Source organism: Siphateles boraxobius, unplaced genomic scaffold (assembly GCF_051911475.1).
Source record: "Siphateles boraxobius isolate OS27281-9 unplaced genomic scaffold, OSU_SipBor_1 14, whole genome shotgun sequence".
NCBI classification, from domain to species: domain Eukaryota; kingdom Metazoa; phylum Chordata; class Actinopteri; order Cypriniformes; family Leuciscidae; genus Siphateles; species Siphateles boraxobius.
The window spans coordinates 762934-788267 of record NW_027508744.1 but is presented as its reverse complement, the minus strand read 5'-3'; the positions used below and the strand labels follow the sequence as shown (position 1 = coordinate 788267).

General features: G+C 37.7%; 2 protein-coding genes across 7 annotated transcripts in view; both read right to left on the bottom strand.

The window, feature by feature from the left end:
* Nucleotides 1-25334, bottom strand: part of LOC143738186 (uncharacterized) — a 58918-nt gene that overhangs the window by 6181 nt on the left and 27403 nt on the right. The gene's annotated exons all lie outside the window — the stretch shown is intronic.
* On the bottom strand, nucleotides 18643-22287 carry LOC143738188 (uncharacterized). Of its 3 annotated transcripts, none has more exons than XM_077230202.1 (6): nucleotides 22158-22287; nucleotides 21190-21233; nucleotides 20656-20943; nucleotides 20171-20416; nucleotides 20007-20078; nucleotides 18643-19915 (listed from the first exon to the last, which is right to left on the bottom strand). In XM_077230202.1, coding segments are annotated over exons 1-6 (741 nt in total). In that variant the 5' UTR covers nucleotides 22160-22287; the 3' UTR covers nucleotides 18643-19826. The 3 variants fall into 3 exon arrangements, with proteins under 3 accessions (XP_077086317.1, XP_077086315.1, XP_077086316.1); XM_077230200.1 differs by having other exon boundaries at nucleotides 19756-19923; nucleotides 20009-20078; nucleotides 22158-22250; XM_077230201.1 differs by lacking the exon at nucleotides 22158-22287 and having other exon boundaries at nucleotides 19756-19923; nucleotides 20009-20078; nucleotides 21190-21290.

The following is a 25334-nucleotide window of genomic DNA, read 5'->3' as shown; positions in this document are numbered from 1 at the left end:
TGGGAGTGAAATGTGACAACATGCCCCATAGGTGGAGTACATAACAATGACCATATGACAGATTAAAATGCTATTTGATCTAATCAAAACAAATATACAAGACAAACTAAAATTTTTCTCAATAAAATTAAATTATTAACTTTTTCATATAAAATAATGGCATTTTTTAATAATTAAAAATCAACACATTTTTCAGTTTGACAATAAACATACCCGCAAAATAACTGCTATGCAGCATAGTTAAAAACATGATAATAATTAATAATTTTTGAACATTGACTCTCAGGCTTTATTCACATTTTTCTCATGGTTTATCAATAGAATTCATAAAAGTATAGAATAGAATATCATAGTTCTAATAGGGGCTCATTGTAACTCAGTGTGACAACATGCCCCGCCTGAGCAACTGGGGTTTAATCCCGGCGAGTGTTTCTGCTGGTTACATCAGCATTAAAGAAATATCTGTTAAATAACAATTAAAACAATATCAGATTTGTCTAATTTTTAATAAACACACAAAAAAACAGATGAAAAATTAATATAAGTAAGAAATGTACTTTTGCTATGGTTAAATGTTCAGTGATATCTTACGAAGATTTCTGAATTTTGGCAGTTTTTCTCTGTATTGTGTTGATGTGGCAACTAGTAAATACAGTAAGTTTCGTCATGCTAGCATGTGTGTGTGGAAGTGTTTAAAGCAAGTGTGTGACAACTAGCCCCGCGTTACACTGTCCCGCTCTCTACTTACTCATTAGATATTAGTAATTTAAAGTGCTTTACATACAAAAATAATGTAAAATAATCACAACTGATGCATAAAAATAAAATAAAAACAATAAAAGCAAAGAACAATAAATGATTAAAATGTATTTAGAATGTATTAAGAATCTAGAAATAAAACAGAAGGAAAAGTGGACTCACCGTGCGCTTGGTATTTCTAGCTCACGTTCTGTTCATATTCAGTGAGCAGATCTGTAATGTATGATATATATCCTCATATCTACATATCTGCATATATACATATCTGTATGAGCTGCAACTCTAATGGTGTTTTTGTGGAGTCCATCACAATAATACAATAATACTGTGATTAAAGCTTGAACAAGTTCCTCTTGTCTGGAAACAAAGCATCTTATTCTTGCAATATTTTGGAGATAGTAATAAACTGATTTAGTTATTGCTTTTACTACTGGAACTAAGATCTGACTCCAGAATCACAAGAATACTTGATTTTTAGTTGTTCGACCCCTATAGAGTGAAGGAATGCGTTCACTTTGACAACTTCATCTTTATTTCCAACAGTAATGACCTGAGTTTCTCTTTGTTTAACTGAAGTAAGTTTTGGTATCCAACAGTTCATAGTAACACATTTCACTAGTACATTAATGTACATTAGTACTTAATTATTCAATAAATACTTCACATTAATTAGATACTAATACTTACTCTAATTGTTACAAGTAAGATTTTTTATTTTACCAGTAAGATTTTTACTTGAACCCTAGTGGCCGTTCTGACACATAACAGGATGAGTAATAAAGCTGCGAGCAGCAATTATCAGGTTCAAGCACTTTAAGGCCTTTAAGCGCATGCGTAAACCAGAATTATGTTTTATTTAGCAAGCCTGTACCCATCATAGATGAAAAAGACTATTTACAGCCAATACAGTCAATTAAAGGTGCAGTGTGTAAATTTTAGCGGCATCTAGTGGTGAGGTTGTGAATTGCACCCGACAGGAAGTGATGTCATCGTCTGAGAGTAGCCAGTTCAGCAATGAGGTTTCTTTACAATGATAAATTAAGAAATTAGGGTTACTTAATTATTCAGTAAAATAATACTGTGAAATTTTTATAATGTGAAATCATATTCAACCACCCTTTTAAAGTATTAAGTTTTGATTGACAGTAGTCCTAGAGGCCAAACTGGTCATTTACACGCCTGACAAATGCGCTGGCGTCTCCCAGTGCCTGATATCTTTCTAATCTCTCACAGGACTCTGGCGCTTCTCACTGGTAAATAGCCAATACTCAGAATATGTTCAGGCTTTTTGAATACTAAACACTACTTTACAGTTTGTGAATTTATATTTATGAGTATGGCCCTTTGAGTATTAGCATACTGAGCAGAAATGTACATTTAAATAGTTCTAGAACCTATTAAGTTCAGGATATCTTTAGTCAAATAAGTTACTAGTAACCAAAAAATAAGTATAAGCCAAGTTAACTAGTTCCAATTTTTCTTAAAAAGTACTAGTCACTACTGGAATGAGCACTTGTGTCTAAAAAATAAGAACTAGTATCTAATTAATAAGCTGTAGTATCTTTATAAAGGTACTTTTAAATAATGAGCAGTATTATCTAATGGAATAGATATCTATAATAATAAAGAAAGTACTAGCAGCATGAAAATACATAGTAGTATTTTTTAAGGATTCAAGTCCGCGGTTTTCCCGCAGGTTTGGGCAACTTTTAAGTAGCCGAAGGTAAACACTTTTTCCGCGGGTTGTTTTCCAGCCCTGTAAGTACGATTTCGACACTCCAACATCCCAAAATATCCCTCAGACTCACAAATATAGTAATAATTCAGATTGTTTGCAGACATTATTAAGCACCAGCTGCCCGCCACTGAACACAACGTGTCAAATAGTTCAGATGAGGATGAAATGTATTCTGTAGAGAATATCAAAGGTTTATCACAGTTTCGCTTCAAATTTCTGTTCAAATTGAGATGAATAAACTTCAGCTGTCCAAATGCTTTAAAAAATAATATTTCTACTTCTCCACTGATCTTCTTGTGTGAACATGAAAGAAACATATCCACAAAAACTGAACTTTTAATCTCAAGGAGTGAAGACAAAAGATTACAGTTTATCTCTCAATATATAACAGTATAATAGTAGGCTAATCTATCTACAGAAAACAGCTCATTTATAATAACAGAGCCTCATCTTGTGGACATGATGTGAACTGCACTCCAATATACAGTATAGTAGTGAGGAGACCAAATCAAAGATACATAAAAAAGTTAATAAAATAATAATAAAATAAGTCAAATGAATAACATTTATGTAAAAGTAAGTCCTTGCAAGGGGTAAAGGAGCTAAAGTGCACTTAGCTCACTGAAAAAACTGGCTTCTGTAGAAGCTTTCTCATTTGAAAGGGTGCAAAGTGAAGCAGCAAAAGCTTTAAGTTCATTAGTCAAATGAGGAAAGGACGTTTTTTTTTAAATCTGCATTTATGAATGAAGTATTTAGCAAGTTCAAAATGATTATTAACCAAGTAGTGCTGTGAACAATCTTTCTTAAGTACACCAAACTTGATTTGTTTGTATTCAAGGGGGTTTACACATGTAATAATACATGACAGTTTACTGTACAATTGAGACCAAAACAACTTCGAGTGATTACAATAATAAAAAAATTTTCTGTGGTTTCAATATCAGTTTCACAAAATTGACAATAGTTTTCTCTGATATCAAATTTAGATTTCAGGAATTCTTTAGATGGGTATAAGTCATTTATCACTTGAGTATGAGTCACTTTAGGGAGACTTGGAAAGGTAAGATAATTCATTCTCAATTCCTTCACCTCTTCTGGGTTAAAATCTTTGAAAATATTGTAACGTTTAATTCTATTTGGATGAAGTCTATCAATAAAAACACTTCTAATATATTTGTTGTTTGATTTCACACATTTGATCCATGGTATTGCTTGGAAACAACGTCATAAAAACAAGCCAGACAAAACTCTTTTTCACACACTTTTTTACTGTGGAAGAAAACATGAAGTGCCCACCGTTCCCTTCACAGACATAAGTTGGGAGAAATGTATTAAATCAGTGTTTCTGTGGAAAGACCTTGAGTGCAGAGAAAGTTTTATAGCAGAAGAGGCAGTTCAGGCATACAAGTTACAGGATAAACCAGCTAACACTGGCTAACACTGCTAACACTGGCTAACACTGCTAACACTGGCTAACACTGCTAACACTGGCTAACACTGGCTAACACTGGCTAACACTGCTAACACTGGCTAACACTGCTAACACTGGCTAACACTGGCTAACACTGCTAACACTGGCTAACACTGCTAACACTGGCTAACACTGGCTAACACTGCTAACACCGGCTAACACAGGCTGACACTGGCTAACACAGGCTAACACGGAGTGCTACAGCCATTTCACAAACATCACCAAGATACGAGCACAAAGGAGAAGAGAAGGCCGTATTAGCTGAAGAAACTGCAAATGAAGGTTGGTATTATATTGTATAGACAGGTGGTGCAGTATAAGACAGTATACAGTTAAGAAAGTAGTATGGTTTACAGTAATATAAATTAAATATAAATGTCCAATGTATTAGCAGTAGCCTTATAAGAGCAGAATAGATATGGATATGCAGTATGAACCGAGTTGTAAAGTACTTGAGTAATTTTACTTGATTACTGTACTCAAGTATTATTTTTAGGGATTTTTACTTTACTTGAGTACAATTAAAAATCAATACTTTTACTTAATTACATTTTTTAAGTACTTTTTACTCCTTACAATTTTATTTACAATCAAAAAGTTCTTTTTTGGAGATCACTTAATTCTATTTTCCCTTGCTATTAGCAAACCAATTGAATTGCGCTGATGCCCAGTTTAATTTAAATGTTATTAATTCTGCCAATGAGATTCGTTTTCACATTCCCTGAAATTGGTCAGACATGTTCCCTGGTCATGTCGCATGTATATCTGCATCTGCTGCTGTGAGAGGCTTTCAGCACTAAAAGAGCTAGACTTCACACTCACAATTGTGAAAATCAGCTAAACTAAGTTAAATCCGAGGTTTTACAACTTTAAGTAGTAGCCAATCAGATAGTAGTCTTATAGTTTGACAATTAAATACAAACAGTTCTAAAACCTTGTATGTGGTTCATTCACTTCATGTTTTTAGAAATTAATAGCTTAAACAAGAATCTCTAGTTTTCATTCTTGCTGTTACTTTTACTTCAATACTCAAGTACAATTTTAATGTGGTATTTTTTACTTTTACTCAACTACAATTCTGGCCAGAGATACGAGAGACTAAAATTTTCCCTCAGTACTTGTACTTTCACTGGAGTAACATTTTTGAGTACTTTTTACACCTCTGAGTATGAACAACATATACATATATGTGTAGTAACAGTATAAGAATAGTACAAATAATATAGATAGAACGTTACAGTGTATTAACAGTAATATATAAGTGCATGCCAGACATTTCTCCTCCTGTACGTACACTTAAAACATGGTTAAAACATCGAGAAATCAGGGAAAAATTACTTTATGGTCATGTACTAATACTTTTAACACCAAATGCCAAACGAACATCCAAATAACAAGCAGGAAGAAACTTCTAGCCGTTCTCTATGTAATCTGTGAACGCAGCAAACAATAACAATAACAATAATGCCTCACACTGGAAGCAACGGGTATCGCACTCTAAAATAACTATCAAAATAAAAGTCCCACAACAGAAGTCTTCTTTCACCGGGAGCCTTTTATACACTTCTCAAAATGGTATTTTGTTTTCAAATGACACACACAAACCATCATGTGAATAGACTTTTATAAGAACCAGTTGAACACTGATGTGCTCAATGTAAAACACTATGATGAATGGAAAACACTTCTTCTCCGTTCATCATAATGACTGAGGCCTTTTTATAGTTCAGTGTTACACTTACTGCAGACAGTACATTCATTAGTGGGTTGTAAAATACTTGAGAATATTGTTTTTATACTCAGAACACACAAATACACGGTAACAAATATATTTAATTTTTCCCACAAAAACAATGTACAGTGTAGGCTACATCCCAACAAACAAAGTTGCACATACAGTGGTCTACATAAAAACAACAGAAGAATTTGCTGTTTGTGAAGCACGCCCGCCGTCCGACTGGCGAATTCTGTTCGGCAAAACAATGACAGACACAGTTGTGCTGTTATCAGAAGCAAGTCACTCTTGTAAACCTTTATTACAATAATTCAAAGATTATGTTTATATATTTTGTATAATTAAATCACAATATCTTGTGTCACCTTACATGTGACTCACTCAAACAAAAAAACAATAAACGTGTTGCATCACTCTTGTAAGTCTTTCTTATACTTGAGTAGTATTTTTCTCAGAGAACTCAATGCTTTTCCCCGTAAAACATACATCACAGTGTATTACAGTCTCTGTTGTCTGTGCAAATGTGTCCTACTAAATAAATACTGTATAACTGAATAGTTGAGCGAACCATTGGTTACACAACCGTTTAAACTGAATTACTATATACAGTAGGCATACAGTGTATATACTTAATCAAAAGATCATTGAAACAAATGATCAAATCTAAATATCAACAGTTGCCTATATAATTTACTATGCAAAGATTATATATGTTATAATATTCAACAATTACATATGTATGTATCTACATTACTTCAATCTTGAAACCCATGGCGATTGCTCAAAACATCGCTCTTTATGCTATAAACACAATTATAAAGCTATAAACATCACATTACTTTGGGTATTCAGTGTTCTGGAGCCTCTAACATTCAGATTTTATTATATTAATACCAGACCTGACGTGACACGTCCGCGAATGAAACGTCATTTTCATAAACACAACGTCGTCTCAAACATCTTAACTCTATTTAGGAAATGTATATCACCCTCCTAAAACTGTTATCAGTAGCGAGTCGCTCTTGTAATGGCGGCTTCTTCTCCGCGACACAATAAAATAAATCAAATACATGAACAAAGAAATTAATTATCCCTGTGACTATACATACAGGGAGTCATATTAAAGGCACACTGAGTCCGACATTTTCGTATGCGTTTTTTCGTATTCGTGATTCAGTGTCTCTGGATTGTCAAAACACCATTCAAACACCATCAAACTGCTTGCTACGGATGCGAAAAATGGAGAAAATCGAACCCGATTCGATATTTTTATGACGGATGAAAGTTTCAGAGGCAGTGTGTGCAAGCGTGATTGACATAACGTGAGGTCGTATTTTTTTTTTTAACGTGCGAAAAATTTTGGACACGAATTTCGGACTCAGTGTGCAATGGCCTTTACAGTTACAGTAAAAATAAACTATGCTGCATCCTCTCTTCTGTTTTGGTCTGGCCACAGCAACTCATCCACATCACAAGCAATGTTTTCCCTGGCCAAGCAGTGGCGGAAATATCGCCTAGCATGGCGATCCCAGCCATCAAAAGCATCAGCTGCTATATCTCCACATGCGTCCTCCATAGCATGGAGAAGGGAAATACGCATTTGTGGATTTCGGTCATACACTTTCCATCTCCAGGCAGAAAAAAATCCCTCAATCGGATTGAGGAATGGAGAATATGGAGGGAGATAAACAACTAAAAAGCGTGGGTGTGCAGTGAACCAGTGACGAACCAGAGCAGCGCGGTGGAGACTGACGTCGTCCCAAACGACAGCGTACCTGATCCGCTCTGGGCCGGCGATCTGATCCGGTGGGATGAGTGTGTTGTGGAGGGAGTCCAGGAATGCCATCAGACGGGCGGTGTTGTAGCGGCCGAGGGTAGCGTGCTGATGGAGGACGCCGTGGCGGGTAATCGCTGCACACATCGTGATGTTCCCTCCGCGCTGGCCGACGATATTCCTTCCCCTCTTTCGTCTATTTGTGAGGTTGATCCCGACCTCATCAATGAAGATGAACTGGTGCTCCACTGCAGACACCTCGAGCTCAAGCACTCTCTGAAACACACATGACAACACCAGACACAGACATGGAGTGGTCACTATTGTGAAGCGCAATCATTATGATTACTGAAATATGTATAATTTATACAGTGTAGAGAGTGTGCATCAACTGTGGGATTGTATAGGACTCACTTGAACATAGTTATAGCGCAATTCTTTGACTCGTTCTGAATTGCGTTGAAACGGCTCCCTGCAGACCTTCATCCTCAGATGATTTCTGCGCAAGACTCGGTCCAGTGTTGATAAGCTAACCCTATCAATATTTTGAAATATCTCATTGTTTTCTATTATTTTTCTTTGTATTTGCCGTAATGTTATGGGGTAATTTTCTAGGACCATGTTGATGATTTCAGTTTCCTGTTCCGGAGACAGAACACGTTCCCGACCGCCTTGTGTTGGTAATCTTTCAGTTCTGCCAAACAAATAGTAAAATACTGTAAATACTGTGTAGAAATACAAAGTAGGACTACATTTCCCAAATATTGAAACATACTTTATTTTTACAGTCCTACAGAAGAGTCCACAGGCAATACTGCACTACTGTACGCATTGAGTCTGTATTGATGTGCAGTTCTGCAATCTTCTAGTGAGAGTGTTTCTTACCGATTCTCATTTCAGAAAGTCCGCATGATGGATGCTACAGTTTACAGTGTACCTGCTCAGATTAGGCCGTACTCTTTGCCCAGCCTCCCCATAGCTGACCACATGATGAACCACAGTGTGTCGCATCTCATCAGAGATTACAGTCCTCGTCCTCCTCTGACTCTGTTTCCAGTGTTGGCATCTATTGCTCCACAACAGAAGAGATCCCCTGTTGCGCTTTTCAGCTAAAGCTCTGTTTGCTAATTGTAAAACTGTGTGACGGGTGTTTGTCCATGTGATGAGTCAGTGTGCATATTTGAATGGCAGTGTGTTCCTTGTGGAAACAAGAGATTTTCTGCAGGAAATGGTGTGTAGTGTTTTGAAAAAAGTGTGTTTTAGACCTGCAATTTGAGTGTAAAGCAGGAATTGCGCTTGTAGTTCAGCAGAATTGGTTCAGAGGCATGAGTTACATGTTGTGGTCATTGTGTCGAAAAGTTCCAGTATTTGTGTGTAAACAATTGAGAATGCCTCATGTTTTACTCACGTCGATGTTCAGTGTCGTCAGTTTTGTCTTTATCTGTGTCGTTCAGATTTCCCTTCGAGTCTAGAACAGATTCTGCACAGAATATTGAAAGGTTAGTCATGCAGTTTAGTATTAATTTACTGATTAAACATAATATTTCTGCTCATCCAGTGATCTTCCCCAGGGCCGGCCCTGGCCAATTTGCAGCCCTAGGCAAGATTTTACCTGGTGCCCCATCATGCATCACAGCCCATTTTGCCCTGTCATTGTGTTCATGATTATTTATGTTTATTATTTATTATATATATATATATATATACACACACACACATTACAGCCTAAAAACAAATAGCAAGAGCATTATATCTAGCATTCAAGTCAAGTCCCATTTATTTTTATAGCGCTTTTTAGAATATAGATTATTTCAAAGCAGATTTACAGCTTTACAGTTTTGTTGTGTTTATAATTTTGTTCAGTATATATAGCCGCTCTGGATAAAACAGTGATGTCATCGTCCAAATGTCATTCATGCACAAACTATTCATTGAGCGCTAGCAAAAGTGTTTGTTTTGCAGTTGATGGCAGCAATCTTCCACTAAACTATGGCACGTTTCATGTTTTCACCATGAATGAAACTGCGAAATGTCTTCTTTAAAGTAAATTTTACAAAACGTTGCTACTTTTAATAAACCTGTAGCCTATATAAATATCATTAATAATTTTTCGCAAATAAATCTAAAAAATGCCATATATCCCCCTCAAAACTGCACAACTGTAGAGTAAAACATTAATTAATAAAAGTGATAGTGAATGCGTCTAAAAAAACTGACGTGATTGTTACAAATCACACTGTCTGTGGCCTCTAGAGAACTCAGAACAACTGTTAGCATAAAGTTTAAGGTAAAGATAACTGCCATTAAATTATATATCTTACTACTATGCAATTAGATAAACTGTTCATTCATTACATTACCTCTGTCTTTATCCCCTTTTATGCTCTTCTCTTCCGTTTGGCGCTGTATCTATTGCAGACTATAATGCTAATCTAAAATATGTCATGTAAATTTGGCCATCCGTCACAATCAGGTAACTTTCACCATGTCTAGACCTGGCGCGAGCTGCCAGGCCCGTTTCTACGGGGTGCTTGAGTGTGTTAAGTGCCCTCAAACGAAAGCAATGCTGTCTACATTGGATGCAGCGAGGGGCGACGCTACACAACACATTACCAACAGTAAACTGATCGCGCGCGCTCTGTTTCTGACGCACTTCAAGCACTCGCTGGGCGGGGGAAGATTGATGTGCCGGACCGGAGTCGGGGGACTTAGTTTTTGTGGAGTTTTTTTGCTTTATTTTGTAGTATTTTGAAGTGATGTTTTTAAAATAGTATTGGTAAAAAAAAAAAAATGCACTCGTTCACTCATTTTGGCGTCCCTATTGAGTGGCGCCCCTAGCATTTGCCTATTCCGCCTATGCCACGGGCCGGCCCTGATCTTCTCTCACCTGTGACTGTGACTGTGATCAAGGCTTCATTATTAGAGTCCAGAACTCTGTATGTTCCAGTGTCAGTGACTGTAAAGTCATGAATGATCAGAGTCTGGTCACTGATGATCAGTCGATCACTGCTGACCCCGTGACCTCTCCTCCACACCTCTGTCCAGCCGGAGCGAGAGTTTCTCTCCACTTTATCAGCGTTGATCAACACAACATCCAACTTCAGATCCTCTCCTTTCTTCACAGAGATCTCATCTGAGGACAAACAGAAACATTCATCCTCAATCACAACTATAATAGTGTCATTTAATCACGGCCATAATCACATATTTAATTTTGGGGGATCAGAGGAAAACACTGGAAAAACCCAATCCACTCTGAATATTACAGTTTTTTCCAACTGCTTACACACGTTTTCAAAACTGCACACCATTCCCAAAACTGCACACACAAAATTCAAAATGCCTCACATCTCCTTCTAAATGTAACACTGCATTTTAAATGCCATAAACACATGTCAGAATGAAGCATTTGCATCAAATGGCAAACACTTCTTTCATAATAGTACATTTTTGTACCATAAACATATGTAAACCAAATGTATATTCTTTAGAATACAGTAAAGAACACAATTGTGTGTGTGTGGTTTCTGTCCATTATTGGCATCCATTGTTCAAAACAGGTAATCTGACCTTTGACCTATTTATAGGCCTATACTACAGTAAAGCAGTGATTGGTTAGTGATCAGTTAAGCAATTAGTGTTTGCACATGTGAGGAGTGTGTGTGTGTGACCTGGTGAAGTCACTTCCTGTTAGATTTTTGTGTTTTAGGCATAGACTGTAAAAAATATGGACACAGCGTCTGTGGCGTCACCCATAGACTTTCTGAAGAACGGTTTTGAGGCCTTTTATGGGGGGTATGGGTGGCCCCATCTCGGAAAATCTTTTCAGAAAGGATACAGAGGTGGTATGATGTGTGTCAGATCATGCCCGAGACGTCAAATTTCAGGAATTCCTCTCGACGCAGCCCGTTATCAGCTGTCAATCACGCTGTCAATCAAAGTTAACCACTTCCTTATTTGTCATACATTTTATGTCTAAATACGATCTAAACTAACGAGTTAGAAAAAAATTCACCCCCCTCACAGTTGTCAGGGCACTCGGAACCTATCGAAAAATACAATAAAAGTCCACGGCACCAACCTGTAAAAACATGAATTTATGCTGTGAAAACGGACATTTTAACATGTGGTCTATGGACATTTGCTCACTTTTGGGACCGGCCCCTGGCGGATTTTACATGTATGGCAGTTTTTCACACTTCCGGGTAGGCTTCATTTATCAGATTAGAATGTTGCCGCTTGGTTTTAGGTAGAGAACTGTGTGTGTAGTGTTTTGAAAAAAGTGTTTAATGCCGTTAAAAACCGAGTCAAAGGCTGAGAAATAGCTTATGGTTGTGGATATTTGGTGTGTAGTTTTGCTTTTTGAGTGAGAGGTTTCAAAAATCATGTGACATGAAAAGATTTTGTGTGTAAGCAGTTGGAAAAAACTGTAAGTTTGTCCATTCAGTGTTTCTGCTGTATCTAGTCCTACTACAAATTATAAGAATAAAAAATAAAAATAAAAATATATGAGAATAAAAGTATCACAGTTGGGTTTAGTCAGAATAGACATTTTCAGATTTACAGATTATGAACATATTTACAGTGTTTTGAATATTATAAATAAATAGTTGTGAGATATTGCACTAAACAGTGGGAGTATTGCACTTAAAGGCATATGCCTTGGGAGGTGTGTTAACTGTTCAGGAGGGAAATGGCCTGTGGGAAGAAACTGTTCCTGTGCCGAGATGTTCTTGTGGCCAGTGATCTGAGTCTCCGTCTTGACGGTAACAGTTCGAACAGGAGGTGTCCAGGGTGGGTGGAGTCTGTGATGATTTTACCTGCTCTCTTCCTCACTCTGGAAGAGTACAGGTCCTGGAGGTTTGGCAGGGGGGCACCAATAATCCTCTCCGCAGTCCGGACTGTCCGTTGTAGTCTCCTGATGTCTGATTTGGTAGCTGAACCAAACCAGACAGTGATGGAAGCGCACAAGACAGACTCAATGACGGCTGAGTAGAACTGAATCAGCAGATCCTGTGGCAAGTTGAAATTCCTCAGCTGGCGAAGGAAGTACAGTCTCTGCTGGGCCTTTTTCACAGTGGAGTCAATGTGATTGTCCCACTTCAGGTCCTGAGAGATGATAGTGCCCAGGAACCTGAATGACTCCACTGCTTCCACAGTGCTGTTCATGATGGTGAGTGGGGGGAGTGCTGAGCTGTTCCTCCTGAAGTCCACGATCATCTCCACTGTTTTGAGCGTGTTCAGCTCAAGGTTGTTATAACTGCACCAGACAGCCAGCTGTTCAACCTCCAGTCTGTAAGCAGACTCGTCACCGTCTCGGATGAGACCGATGACAGTGGTGTCGTCTGCAAATTTCAGGAGCTTGACAGTGGGGTCTTTAGAAGTGCAGTCATTAGTGTACAGGGAGAAGAGCAGTGGGGAGAGAACGCACCCTTGGGGAGCGCCAGTGCTGATTGTGAGTGTCTTGGATGTGTGTTTCCCCAGTCTCACTCGCTGCTGCCGGTCCGTCAGGAAGCTGGTGATCCACTGACAGATCGAGGATGGTATGGAGAGCTGGGTCAGTTTGGCTGTGAGAAGACCAGGCATGATGGTATTGAAGGCCGAACTGAAGTCCACAAAGAGGATCCTTGCATAAGTCCCTGGTCTGTCGAGATGTTGCAGGATATAATGCAGTCCCATGTTGACTGCATCATCCACAGACCTGTTTGCTCTGTAAGCAAACTGAAAGGGATCCAGCAAGGGTCCAGTGAGGTCCTTCAGGTGGGCCAGCACCAGTCTTTCAAACGACTTCATGACCACAGACGTGAGAGCGACAGGTCTGTAGTCATTAAGTCCAGTGATTTTGGGTTTTTTGGGGACAGGAATGATAGTGAAGCGTTTGAAGCAGCAGGGAACTTCACACTGCTCCAATGATCTGTTGAAGATATGCGTGAAGACCGGGGCCAGTTGGTCAGAACAGGCTTTTAAACAAGCAGATGAGATGCCATCTGGGCCTGAGGCTTTCCTAGTCTTCTGTTTTTTGAAGACTCGGCTCACGTCCTCCACACAGACCTTAAGCTCAGGTTGGATGGCAGGAGGGGGGAGTAATGGGAGTGCAGAAGGTGATGGTGAATGTGTGAAGTGCAGGTTAGAGCCGGTGTGTGGTGTGAATGAGGGCTTTTCAAACCGGCAGTAAAATGAATTTAAATCGTCAGCCAGGTGTTGATTGTCCACAGATCGGGGGGATGGTGACTTGTAGTTGGTGATGTTCCTCAGGCCATTCCAGACTGATGATGGGTCGTTGGATGAAAACTGTTTTTTCAGTTTATCAGAGTAGTTCCTTTTAGCAACTCTGATCTCATTTGTCAATCTGTTTCTGGCCTGATTATACAAGATTTTATCCCCACTTCTGTAAGCATCCTCTTTGGCATGACGAAGGTGTTTGAGTTTCCCAGTAAACCATGGTTTATCATTAGTGAATGATAAGAATGTCCTGGTAGGAATGCATGTATCCTCACAGAAACTTATATATGATGTTACAGTATCTGTGAGCTCATCCAGATCATTGGTAGCAGCTTCAAAAACAGTCCAATCAGTGCAATCAAAGCAGGCCTGTAGATTCTGCTCTGCTTCATTAGTCCATCTTTTAACAGTCCTTATTCCAGGTTTAGCTGATTTCAGTTTCTGCCTGTAGGTCGGTATGAGATGAACCAAACAGTGATCAGAGAGCCCCAAAGCTGCCCGTGAGACGGAGTGATACGCATTTTTTATTGTGGTGTAACAGTGGTCCAGTATATTACTGTCTCTGGTGGGACATGTAACGTGCTGTCTGTATTTTGGTAGTTCACGGGAAAGATTTGCTTTGTTAAAATCCCCAAGAATGATTAGAAGAGAGTCTGGGTACCTTTGTTCTGTTTCAGATATTTGTTCAGCCAGCTGTTGTAGCGCCGCGCTCACGCACGCGTCTGGAGGGATGTAAACATTCACGAGAATGAAAGAGGAAAATTCCCGAGGCGAGTAGAAGGGTTTACAGTTTATGAAATGTGCCTCTAAATTAGGAGAGCACATCTTCTTCAGTGTTGTTACATCTGAACACCAACTTTCGTTAATGTAGAAACACAATCCACCACCTCTCAATAAAAAGAGTCATATGTAAACGTAGTATGAATATTTAAACCTGTAAATTCATCTGAAACTCACGCACATTTTCATTATGTGTTAAAATTGTAATCTTAGTTCAAATGGAACATTATGTATTATTATGTACAATACATCATTTAAATAAGTATCTATTGTCTAATGCCCAGGTGGCGTACACGATATCAAAATATAGAACTGTAAAAGCAGGCTGTGTAGTTGACATGGAGATAAGATTTGGGAAAAGAAAAGAAATCCTGTTCTCGATCGATGCTAAATAGTGATTTCTCTGCATGGCAAGCCATCTCGCACACAAAGGCAAAAACAACAACACTAGGCAGCGTATTTCCCCGAACCTGCAGCTCCTGTCCATAACAACAACCAGACCGTCTTCATATTTCAGGCGTGACGATCGAGTCTGTCCCAAAAATACCTCTCAATGCGCCCTCGTGAACTCGCGCCAAGGGCCCTATAGGTCTGCACTACATGACGTCACCAAAGTGTGGACTCTGAGGAAGTGCACAAGTCCGGAGTGTGTCATTTGGGACAGGGCCAAAGAACGGGGCAACTCCAGGTTAAGTTAGGTAAGGTGTAGGAGCACCGACGCATGCGCAGAATTTCTTCATCATGTGGGTTTTCTATCCGCTGGTAGACAGAATTACATTTTTATGGAAACAACACAGAAACAAACGTGTTAAAAGAGAAACTAGGCCAAAACACTCTCAAGTGCCCAACACGCGCATAAAACGCTTTGGTGGACACACACTGAACTGTTTGCAACGGTTTCTCAGAAAACAAAAAGAGCGATGGATGAGTTGAATATTTACAATCCATTGTAGGAAACAAAACTTTAGTTTTATACATTTAAATTTAGGCCTAATAAATCACCTGCACAAGCAACATGTTTTTAGAAGTTATTTTTCCTGCTACCAACCAATCGGAGTAATCATGCTAAAACATTTTAAGAATTATATTAATAACACCACTATAAAAAACATAATAATAGACATAATCGTATCCTCTGGAAAAATGCAGCATAGACTTTGATTTTCTTTAACATCACTAGCAGGTTTAGTTTCCCACAAACAGACAAAACTATTAGTATAAGAACACAAAAACACACAAGCTGGCGTTATATTTAAAAATATGAAAACTTACATGGTAAAAAAAAGTTCTGCATGGGTCTCTTAGTCCAGGCTTTAAAACCACAAACACGCCATGACAGCTCGCGGTGTTCGGACAGGTATGATGAGGAATGTGAGTTTCTCTGGAAACACAGCGGCGCGAGAGAAGAAAGCATTACCATGTGATGTAACGTCAGTGTTGCCAAGTCTGCGGTTTTTAAGTCTACTTTTAAGTTTTTTCCGCGGGTTGTTTTCCACCCCTGGCCCTGTAAGTACGATTTCGACGCTCCAAACACCGCCAAAACATCCCTCAGACTCACAGATCCCGTGGAGAATTCGATGGAGAAGAGCCTATGGGCTTGTTGTCAGTGACACTGATTAGTATCCCACTATTATAGTCTATTTAATGCAGACATGGCAACCCTGCCTACCTTCATTACTATGACAACCCTGTCAGTCTTGAAGTCTTGCCGGCTGCAGAGATACTCCATTGGCCAGTGACGGACTGACGGTCGGTGAGTTTATGGGCGGATCTGCATAAACTGAATGTAACGTGTAAGTCAAATAGTTAGGTTAGTCACACAGTTTAGCTTCAATTTGTTGTTTAAATCATGATGTATAAACCTTAGCTGTCCAAATGCTTTAAACAATTATATTTCTACTTATCCACTGATCTTCTTGTGTGAACATGAAAGACATATATCCACAAAAACTGAGCTTTTCATCTCAAGAAGTGAAGACAGAAGATTACAGTTTCGCTCTCATATTATAATAGTATAATAGTAAGATAATCTATGCAAAGAAAACAGCTCATTTATAATATAGTTCCCTCTTGTGGGATTTATGTGAACTGCACAATATAAAGTATTGTAGTGAGAATAACAGTTTATTTGATCTGAACTCTCAACAACACATTTAACATTGAAGACATTTTTATTTATTGCCGAGCTTTATGTGCCATAAAATAGATATCATTTATATTTTCCTTAAACTCATCTTATATGTATTAATGCTCCTAAATATATAATGTCTAAATAGCCTAAACCGTGTCACTGACAAATAAAAGTCAATAAACCAATTGCAAAGAGGACACTATAACACAATCAGGGAACCTCACAAGTGTGAACTAAATCTTTCAATGAGTGATGATGTGCATAAAATGATAAACACGACGGCTCCGACATTCATTTGCCTAACAAGCCGATGGCAACTAAATAACGTTACGTTAACAACTAATTTGACATTTTGCAAAACATAATTTTCGGTTTTTACCACAGAAGTGTCAGAATGGCTTCCACACATCCGAAATCCGACTTTAAAAAGAAACTTTGGCCGCGATCATCTGCGTGTGTAATGGCGCTTGCGTCTCAAACTTTTCGCGCCGTTAAGGTTCTTGTTCCCAGAATGCAACGCATAATTCAAAAAGACAAATACGGAAAATTCCTTATATGGTACATTGTACCGGATTTTTACGGATTTTTTTTTACAGTGTAACCTATAGAACTTTTACAGTATCTCTCTATGACAGAAATAATAGAAGTTCCAAATTGACCAAGTGTGTAGATTTATGAGCTCGCAGACACAGTCCAGTAAATACAGATCTGTAATGAAAATCCTCATGATTTCATAATGTAGTTTTTAATGTGATCTTTTAGCTTGCATAGACAGTTGGCTACATAGACATCATATAGATAGACGCCCTATCGACCGCTGCTGCTATTGGCGCGGACGAGCCGTGGGGCCGCCATCTTAAACCGGTCACCCGCTCCGCTCAGTGTAATCTGTTTGGCAGGTGCAATGAGCTGTCAGCGCATTTAATTAATCATATCTCACTGAATAGGCTACCGAACTGATTTTCACGCGGGTTTTTTTGCTGCAAAGGTCATACATGTAGCTACGATACAGGACACATTAAATATTTTGTTCACAAAATACAACCAATAGTACGGAAATGTTAAATGTTAAATCTTACTTGTGAAAAGTAATCCCCGAGTGATGGTCCGCCGATTTGAGCAGGAATATGCTGCACAGTGCTCTGGCATCTACTGCTGCTATGCAACGCAAATAGGAGTATGACCGGTTTAAGATGGCGGCCGCATTTCTTGCGCCACAGCAGCCAATAGGTCATCTAGTCTCTATATGATGTCTATGCTTGGCTAACTTGCGTGTAGATTTGTGAGTCCAGACATCAATATACCAGGTTTCATACAAGTTAGGGATCCTCTTTTGGTTAATAATTTTGACAATATTTCATTTTAAAATATTTTACAAAAATGTACAAATATAAATCCCGTCTCTTCCCTGTTTACATGTCATAACATGAATTAAAAGAGTGAATATAACTTTACACAAATCACAGTTCTCATAGTAGTCTCATGTTAACACAAGTAGGCCCGGTTTCACAGACTGGGTTTAGATTAAGCCAGGATTAGACTTTAGTTCAATTATGGCATTTAAGTAGCTTTTATAAACATGCCTTAGAAAAAAAACATTAATGATGGGAATCACTGACACTGATATATTTTATGCTTTCAGTTAAAACTGCTCAAACATGTATTTTAGTCTGAGACTATAGATTAAGCCTCGTCTGTGAAACTGGGGAATGTTTAAGTGTTCTGGTTAAACTTTCAGAACAGTAATTGAGTGATTGTAAAACTGTTTCTCTCTCTGATACAAAACAAATCCTTCAGTGAAACGAAGCTTCAAAAACAATCGCTGAGCTTATAAACTAACACATTAACATAACTATAACCACATTTATGATCAGGAACGTGAGGTAATAAGTAGGATTACTAAAACAGGAAAATCCATCAAACATTGTGCTTCTGTCTGTTGTATATATACATACAAAACAAACAAAAAAAACATTATTTTCTGAACATAGCAAAAGGGTATTCAAACAAAAATGCATACCAACAAAAAAAATTCTTACAAGAGTAGTTTAATTTTGTGTTTTTACTTGCAGATTCACAAAGAACAGTGCAGATGACCAGACAAAAGCAACATATAAATATATATTTACATAGAAAACTGTAAAAAAAATATACATACATGCTCAGACACACTTTTTGCACAGTTTGACACAGATACACATTCACAATCATCAGTTGACGTATTAAATAGAAACAATAATTCCTAGATCATGTATTATATTTTTAAGGCTGCTTTACATTAAAGGGACACTATGTAGAAATTGTGTTTTTGTCAAACAGCGACCCCTAGAGTCGCTGTGGAATACTTGCACTGTCTGAATAAATCGATTTGCATTATAGCTTGAGGCAAGACACTTTCACCAGAAAAATAAATAAACAATCATTTCTATCATGAAGATAAATGGAGGACCAGATAGATTCCGTAACATGGCCAGGCAGACGACAAATTCGAAAAAATAGAGATAGTATGCAAGCAATACATTTACTAGTCCAACAGCATGACGACCAGGTCAGCATCGGTCGGGCACCGCTCCTCCTCCTCCTCCTCCTTTACTCACGCCAGCGAGCGAACGCTGGACCAATATTAATCCTCGCCCGGCCTTTTATTTTGTCACTCTCCCTTTTTCTCTTTCTAGTCTCCTCCAACAAAACCTTTGCCTTCTTCGTTTTAGTTGTTGCTTCGGCCGTGAAAACAACATAAAGACGGCAATCAAATGCTAGTTGGGCTCTCACGCCAGTAAAAGCGATACAGACACTGTCAGGCTATGGCAGACGTGTCATTCAATCTATTGTAGGTCGATGTACCCTCTCAAGGGTCTAGGAAATATATTATGAAGGTTGAAAAACTACATAGTGTGCCTTTAATACTAAATGCAGATACAGTATCAGATTCCTGAGGTAGCACTGTAGCACAAATGTTCATACGTACTGACAATTAAATATATATTGCACAAATATGTTGACGGATTCCTCTGCAGGAAATGGTTTTGTTTTGAAGGAGAAAAAAGCATATATTACTGGACTCGGTCGAGAACAACTAACATGACCAAGTCCAATACAACATAAAACTGTCTGAGACTGAACTGGAGAACTACAGCACTAGATCATCATGATCCACAGATCCTCAATACTTCTGATCCTGAACTCAGTGCTTTCATCCTTCAAGTAACACTACAATTAATCTCTGTGTCGACGTCTGTGTATCACGACCAGAACCAGCAGAACCAGCAGAAACACAGTCAGTCCAACCGGCAAAATCCAATGATCTACAGGTGAAGGGAAAAGTGGGAAGAGAGTTTTTTAATATTTTGAATTCACTGTTTAAGATCTTCTGTAATTCTCTCATGTTTTACTCACGTCGATGTTCAGTGTCGTCAGTTTTGTCTTTATCTGTGTCGTTCAGATTTCCCTTCGAGTCTAGAACAGATTCTGTACAGAATATTGAAAGGTTAGTCACGCAGTTTAGTATTAATTTACTGATTAAACATAATATTTCTGCTGATCCAGTGATCTTCTCTCACCTGTGACTGTGACTGTGATCAAGGCTTCATTATTATAGTCCAGAACTCTGTATGTTCCAGTGTCAGTGACTGTAAAGTCATGAATGATCAGAGTCTGGTCACTGATGATCAGTCGATCACTGCTGACCCCGTGACCTCTCCTCCACACCTCTGTCCAGCCGGAGCGAGAGTTTCTCTCCACTTTATCAGCGTTGATCAACAGAACATCCAACTTCAGATCCTCTCCTTTCTTCACAGAGATCTCATCTGAGGACAAACAGAGACATTCATCCTCAATCACAACTATAATAGTGTCATTTAATCACGACCATAATCACATATTTAATATTGGGGGATCAGATGAAAACACTGGAAAAACCCAATCCACTCTGAATATTAAGTTTGTCCATTCAGTGTTTCTGCTGTTTCTAGTCCTGCATGCAATACCAACACTATTACAGGAAATCCTGAAGCACAAGCTGATGTTTGATCAGTTTTGACTTTACCATGAATATGAAGATGATATTTCCTGATCTGTCGCTCCACTTCTCTCTGATCATTATTGTAATACACATGTAAAATGTATTTCCCAGCGTCACTGTAGATCAGATCCTTGATGATGACGTCACATGATCCTTCTTTACACACTCGACCGCTACAGTTTTTCTTCTCACACACAGGGATGTGTTTCGATCGACTGAATAAACTAATATCCACAATCTCTCTGTCCTCAGATTCACATGATAGAGTGACGATTCCTCCCTTTATTCCTGACACAGGTTTAGCGGAGGATCCTGCAAATACACACAGGAATATTCACTCAATACCAGAACTATCAATACTGAAAAATAAATGTTCTATCTATATTCTTAAATCAATATGATCTTAAATATTCTAGTGTTATTTTATTAAACTGGATTAAAATAAATAAATAAATAAATACATAAATAAGACTAGAATAATTAGTAGCTTGAACTAGTTGAACTAGAACTTTTAGCTTGAACTAAAAAACAATAATTATTAACATAAATGATACTGACCGCTATAACTGATAAACCACAGCATTAGAAGAAGAAGATTCATCCTGATGAGAAAACAGAAGATTTGTTACGTGACAGACACACACTACATTATACACTCACTTTCAGTTTATTTAAAGATATTCATCCACGTGTGTGTGTGTGTGTGTGTGTGTGTGTGTGTGTGTGTGTGTGTGTGTGTGTGTGTGTGTGTGTGTGTGTGTGTGCCCCCAGTTTTACTTTATTATGTGTTTGTAAAAGGTGTTTTTCTGCATGTTTGGTCTGAGTTTGTTGCAGTTTCACTGTTTGACCAGCAGGAGTCGCCAGCGTGTGGAGATTCGAAACAGTGAATCATTTTGCGAACCAAATTGTTCAATTGATTCGAAACTTTTCAGTCTTAAAGGTGATGATACACAGGGCAACTTTCTGGGCAAAGTTGCCGTCAATGGGCAACCAGATGAGACACAAGGCCCACGACCGATCTAAATTATCCAGATAGAAATGTATTGTCCATTTTCAATGGGAAAGTGCCTAAGCAACAATCGCTCGACAACATTGCTCAAAAAGTTGTCATGTGTATCATCACCTTTACTTTACAGCTCTGTTACTTTCTCCTCCTCTAGAATGCTCTTCTCTCCTGGATTTAATGTTGCCAGAAGTTTCAGCCACTAGACTTTCACAATTGACTGACGAAATAACATCGTAGCCTATATTTTAATTTGTAAATAAGTTACGGATTCGCCATTATATTTCATGAGATAGTATTTTCAAGTTATAATTTTGAATTATTTTATTTACTGACCGCTACTGATCATCAGATATCAGCGATATCATGCTATAATCATCGATATGGATTTTGGGCACTGAACCGGCACAAACATACATCAGCGCCTATATGCTGGATTAGTTTTACACAAACAGACACAACAGTTGGTATAAGAACATAAAAACTCACAAGCTGGCGTTATATTTAAAAAATGAAAACTTACATGGTAAAAGTTCTGCATGGTTCTTATGTTCAGCCAGGCTTCATCAAAACGGACAGCTCATGGACCAGTGTAACAGTTCTGGCGGAAGGGAATGGAGTGTGCCGAGTTTGTCGTTCCTCCCTCCTCCCTCGGCTGTATGTTTAAAGGAGCCGTATATCAAGCGCTTTTACATTTATGGCAAACCGTTTTAACATTTAATCCGGAAACGTACTAGTATCTATTTCCATTCTACTACTATTTTTATATACTAGCAAAGTAGCTATTACATTAGGTTCTAAGCTACTTATTCATTAGCTTGTTCTTATTTATTAGATGGTACTTTATTTTATTAATAGATTTATTAGATGGTATAGCCTACTCGTAATGCGTTATGACTTTCTCAGTTTGTGTAAATCTATTTAGGGTTCAGAGTATTTATTTTTTCCCACATTAATTTCCCACATGACTAGTAGGCCTACAATTATGTGGTGTTGTTTCATAGTGTATACTTTTTTCTAGATTTACCCTGAAAGATTGGAAGTGGAGTTCACTGTAACATGACAGATTCAAATGTTATCTGATATAATAAAAAATGTATACAAGACAAACTAAAATATTTTGTCAATGAAATACAATTATTTATCTTTTCATATATATAAAATGATGGAATTTTTTAATATTAATACAAAAAAATTAGTTTGACAATAAACACACTGGAAAAGCTAGTGTTTCAGAGCTTTTGAACCCCTAAAAAAAACATGTTGTGGCTTGTAAGATAATAAATGTTACAAGATACTAGAGTAACAAGATACTAGAGTAACAAGATACTAGAGTAACAAGATACTAGAGTAACAAGATACTAGAGTAACAAGATACTAGAGTAACACCGTGTCCTAACCAGCGATGCGACAAGATTCCAGTGACAAATAATGTGTCTGTCCACGCGACTGCGAGATGCGTCAAAATCCTGAGAGTAATCCTGACGGCACGCGCAAGAAAAGGGATAAGTATAGGCTACATAATCAAATTCACAAATATTACACCATTTAAACATTATTAAAAATGCATAGGCTACTGAGTTACTAAAACAATCTTTGTCAAAGAATACACGTGTTTGTTCACCATTTGAACGTTCTTGTTTCCATTTGTTTAATTTCAAGATCTGAGATGAATTATCGATTGTTGCTTTTACATCTACAAAGCTGGAGCGCTAAATGATATTCAAAGTCACATTACATGCTTTTAACATTAAATAAAGCAGATAAACAGTAACTGAGATTATTATTGCCACACTTTGTGTCTGTTGTTCCAGTGCAACGTTGCAGAAAAATAGAAACCGTTACTAAAATAGAATCGGCGTGTGTCGCCGTCGCGGCTGGTTACGACAAAAACTCTGATTAACATGGAAAAGACGCCTTTTATCGCGCGTCGTGGCGCCGCGTTGCGTCACGTGTAGTTAGGACACGGTGTAATAAATAATGACTAGTTCCTAATGAGGTAGTACCTAATAGCTAGTACTGTATATTAAATAGGTAGTATTTAATTAAAAACAATAGTATTTAATAAATAAGTACTAGTATCAATGAATACTTAATATATAATAAAATGTAAGCTTATCTTACTAATTGGTTAGCATGAAAACACAAGGAAATACTTTTTTAATATGTTTAATATGACTTTTGTTTGCATGTAGGCTACATCATAAAAACTTGATGGTTTGTGTTTGATTATTAAGTAGATCTAGAAACCAGTTAATGCAGATATGAGTATGGCCCTTTGAGTATTAGCATACTGAGCAGAAATGTAAATGTAAAAGTACTAGTACCTATTAAGTTCAGGATATCTTTAGTCTAAAAAGTTACTAGTAACAAAAAAAAATCTTAAGAAGTAAAGTATAATTAAAAAGGTTTTCACTATTGGAATGAGCATTAGTGTCTAATAAAAAATAATTAGTACCTAATTAATGAGCTGCAGTATCTTTATAAAGGTACTTTTAAAGAATAAGCACTAGTATATAATGAATAGATAGCCTACTAATATCTATAAAAAAAATAAGTAGACTAGGCTACTAGCAGCATTAAAAAACATATGTTCTAAGGATTAAATGTTAAATTGGCTTGCCACATCGAGGGTGCATATATGGACTGCAAAGGGGGCGTGTAACGAGTATAAATAAGGTGTGGCTCCTTTAAACCCTGAAACACAACACGCCTGCGGTCGGCGGTCAGTTTTCGAGTATCAGCACTGAAAGTGTTTCGAAGTTATGACGTAATGAAGCCTCGTTTACTGAAGTCACTTGACTGGCAGTTTGATGCACGCTCCGAAATATTGATTCGGAACAAAAGATTCGTAAAGGCTTGACATCACTACTACGCTACATAAAACGGGAACAAGATTATATATGCATTTTCTGCCTACAGTTCAATGTATTTTCGGAGTTTTATAAACGCACGTGTTTGTTTTATGTTGCCGTTGCGCGCTAAATTAGAGTGCAGGTTTTCCCTGTTTATAATTTTTCTCCACATATAATTTTGGTGGATTGAGTCTGTGGAAATGTCGTTTAGTATATTAAATGTGTGTAGTTTTCATTTGGATATTAAAATGTATGTTTATAGCCATATGTGTGACCTGTATTAGATGAATTGCAGTTGTTGTTGAAACTCAACGTTTCTTTTCTCATACATCCTTCAGCTGAAAGAGAGTGAACCTGAAGGCTTGTGTGTTTTATGTGTTGATTGTCTGTCCTCCGTCAAAAAACTGCAGATGTGGTCAGACATGGTCAGTCAGTGGTCAGACGTGGTCAGTCACCGAAGCCAGTGGGCACCACTGGGAGTTTCTGTGGTGTGAGACAGAGTATTTATTTTTCCCACATTAATTTCCCACATGATTGGTACAATTATGTGGGTGTGTTTCATTAATAATGTACACTTTTTTCCCCTTGATTTACCCTGAAAGAATGGGAGTGAAATGTGACAACATGCCCCATAGGTGGAGTACATAACAATGACCATATGACAGATTAAAATGCTATTTGATCTAATCAAAACAAATATACAAGACAAACTAAAAATTTTCTCAATAAAATTAAATTATTAACTTTTTCATATAAAATAATGGCATTTTTTAATAATTAAAAATCAACACATTTTTCAGTTTGACAATAAACATACCCGCAAAATAACTGCTATGCAGCATAGT

Coding starts and splice junctions, on each gene's coding strand:
- LOC143738188 (XM_077230200.1), bottom strand. Junction 20,417..20,655: donor ATATCATCTTCATATTCATG/GTAAAGTCAAAA, acceptor GTTTGTCCTCAG/ATGAGATCTCTGTGAAGAAA. Junction 20,079..20,170: donor GATCACAGTCACAGTCACAG/GTGAGAGAAGAT, acceptor TATTCTGTACAG/AATCTGTTCTAGACTCGAAG.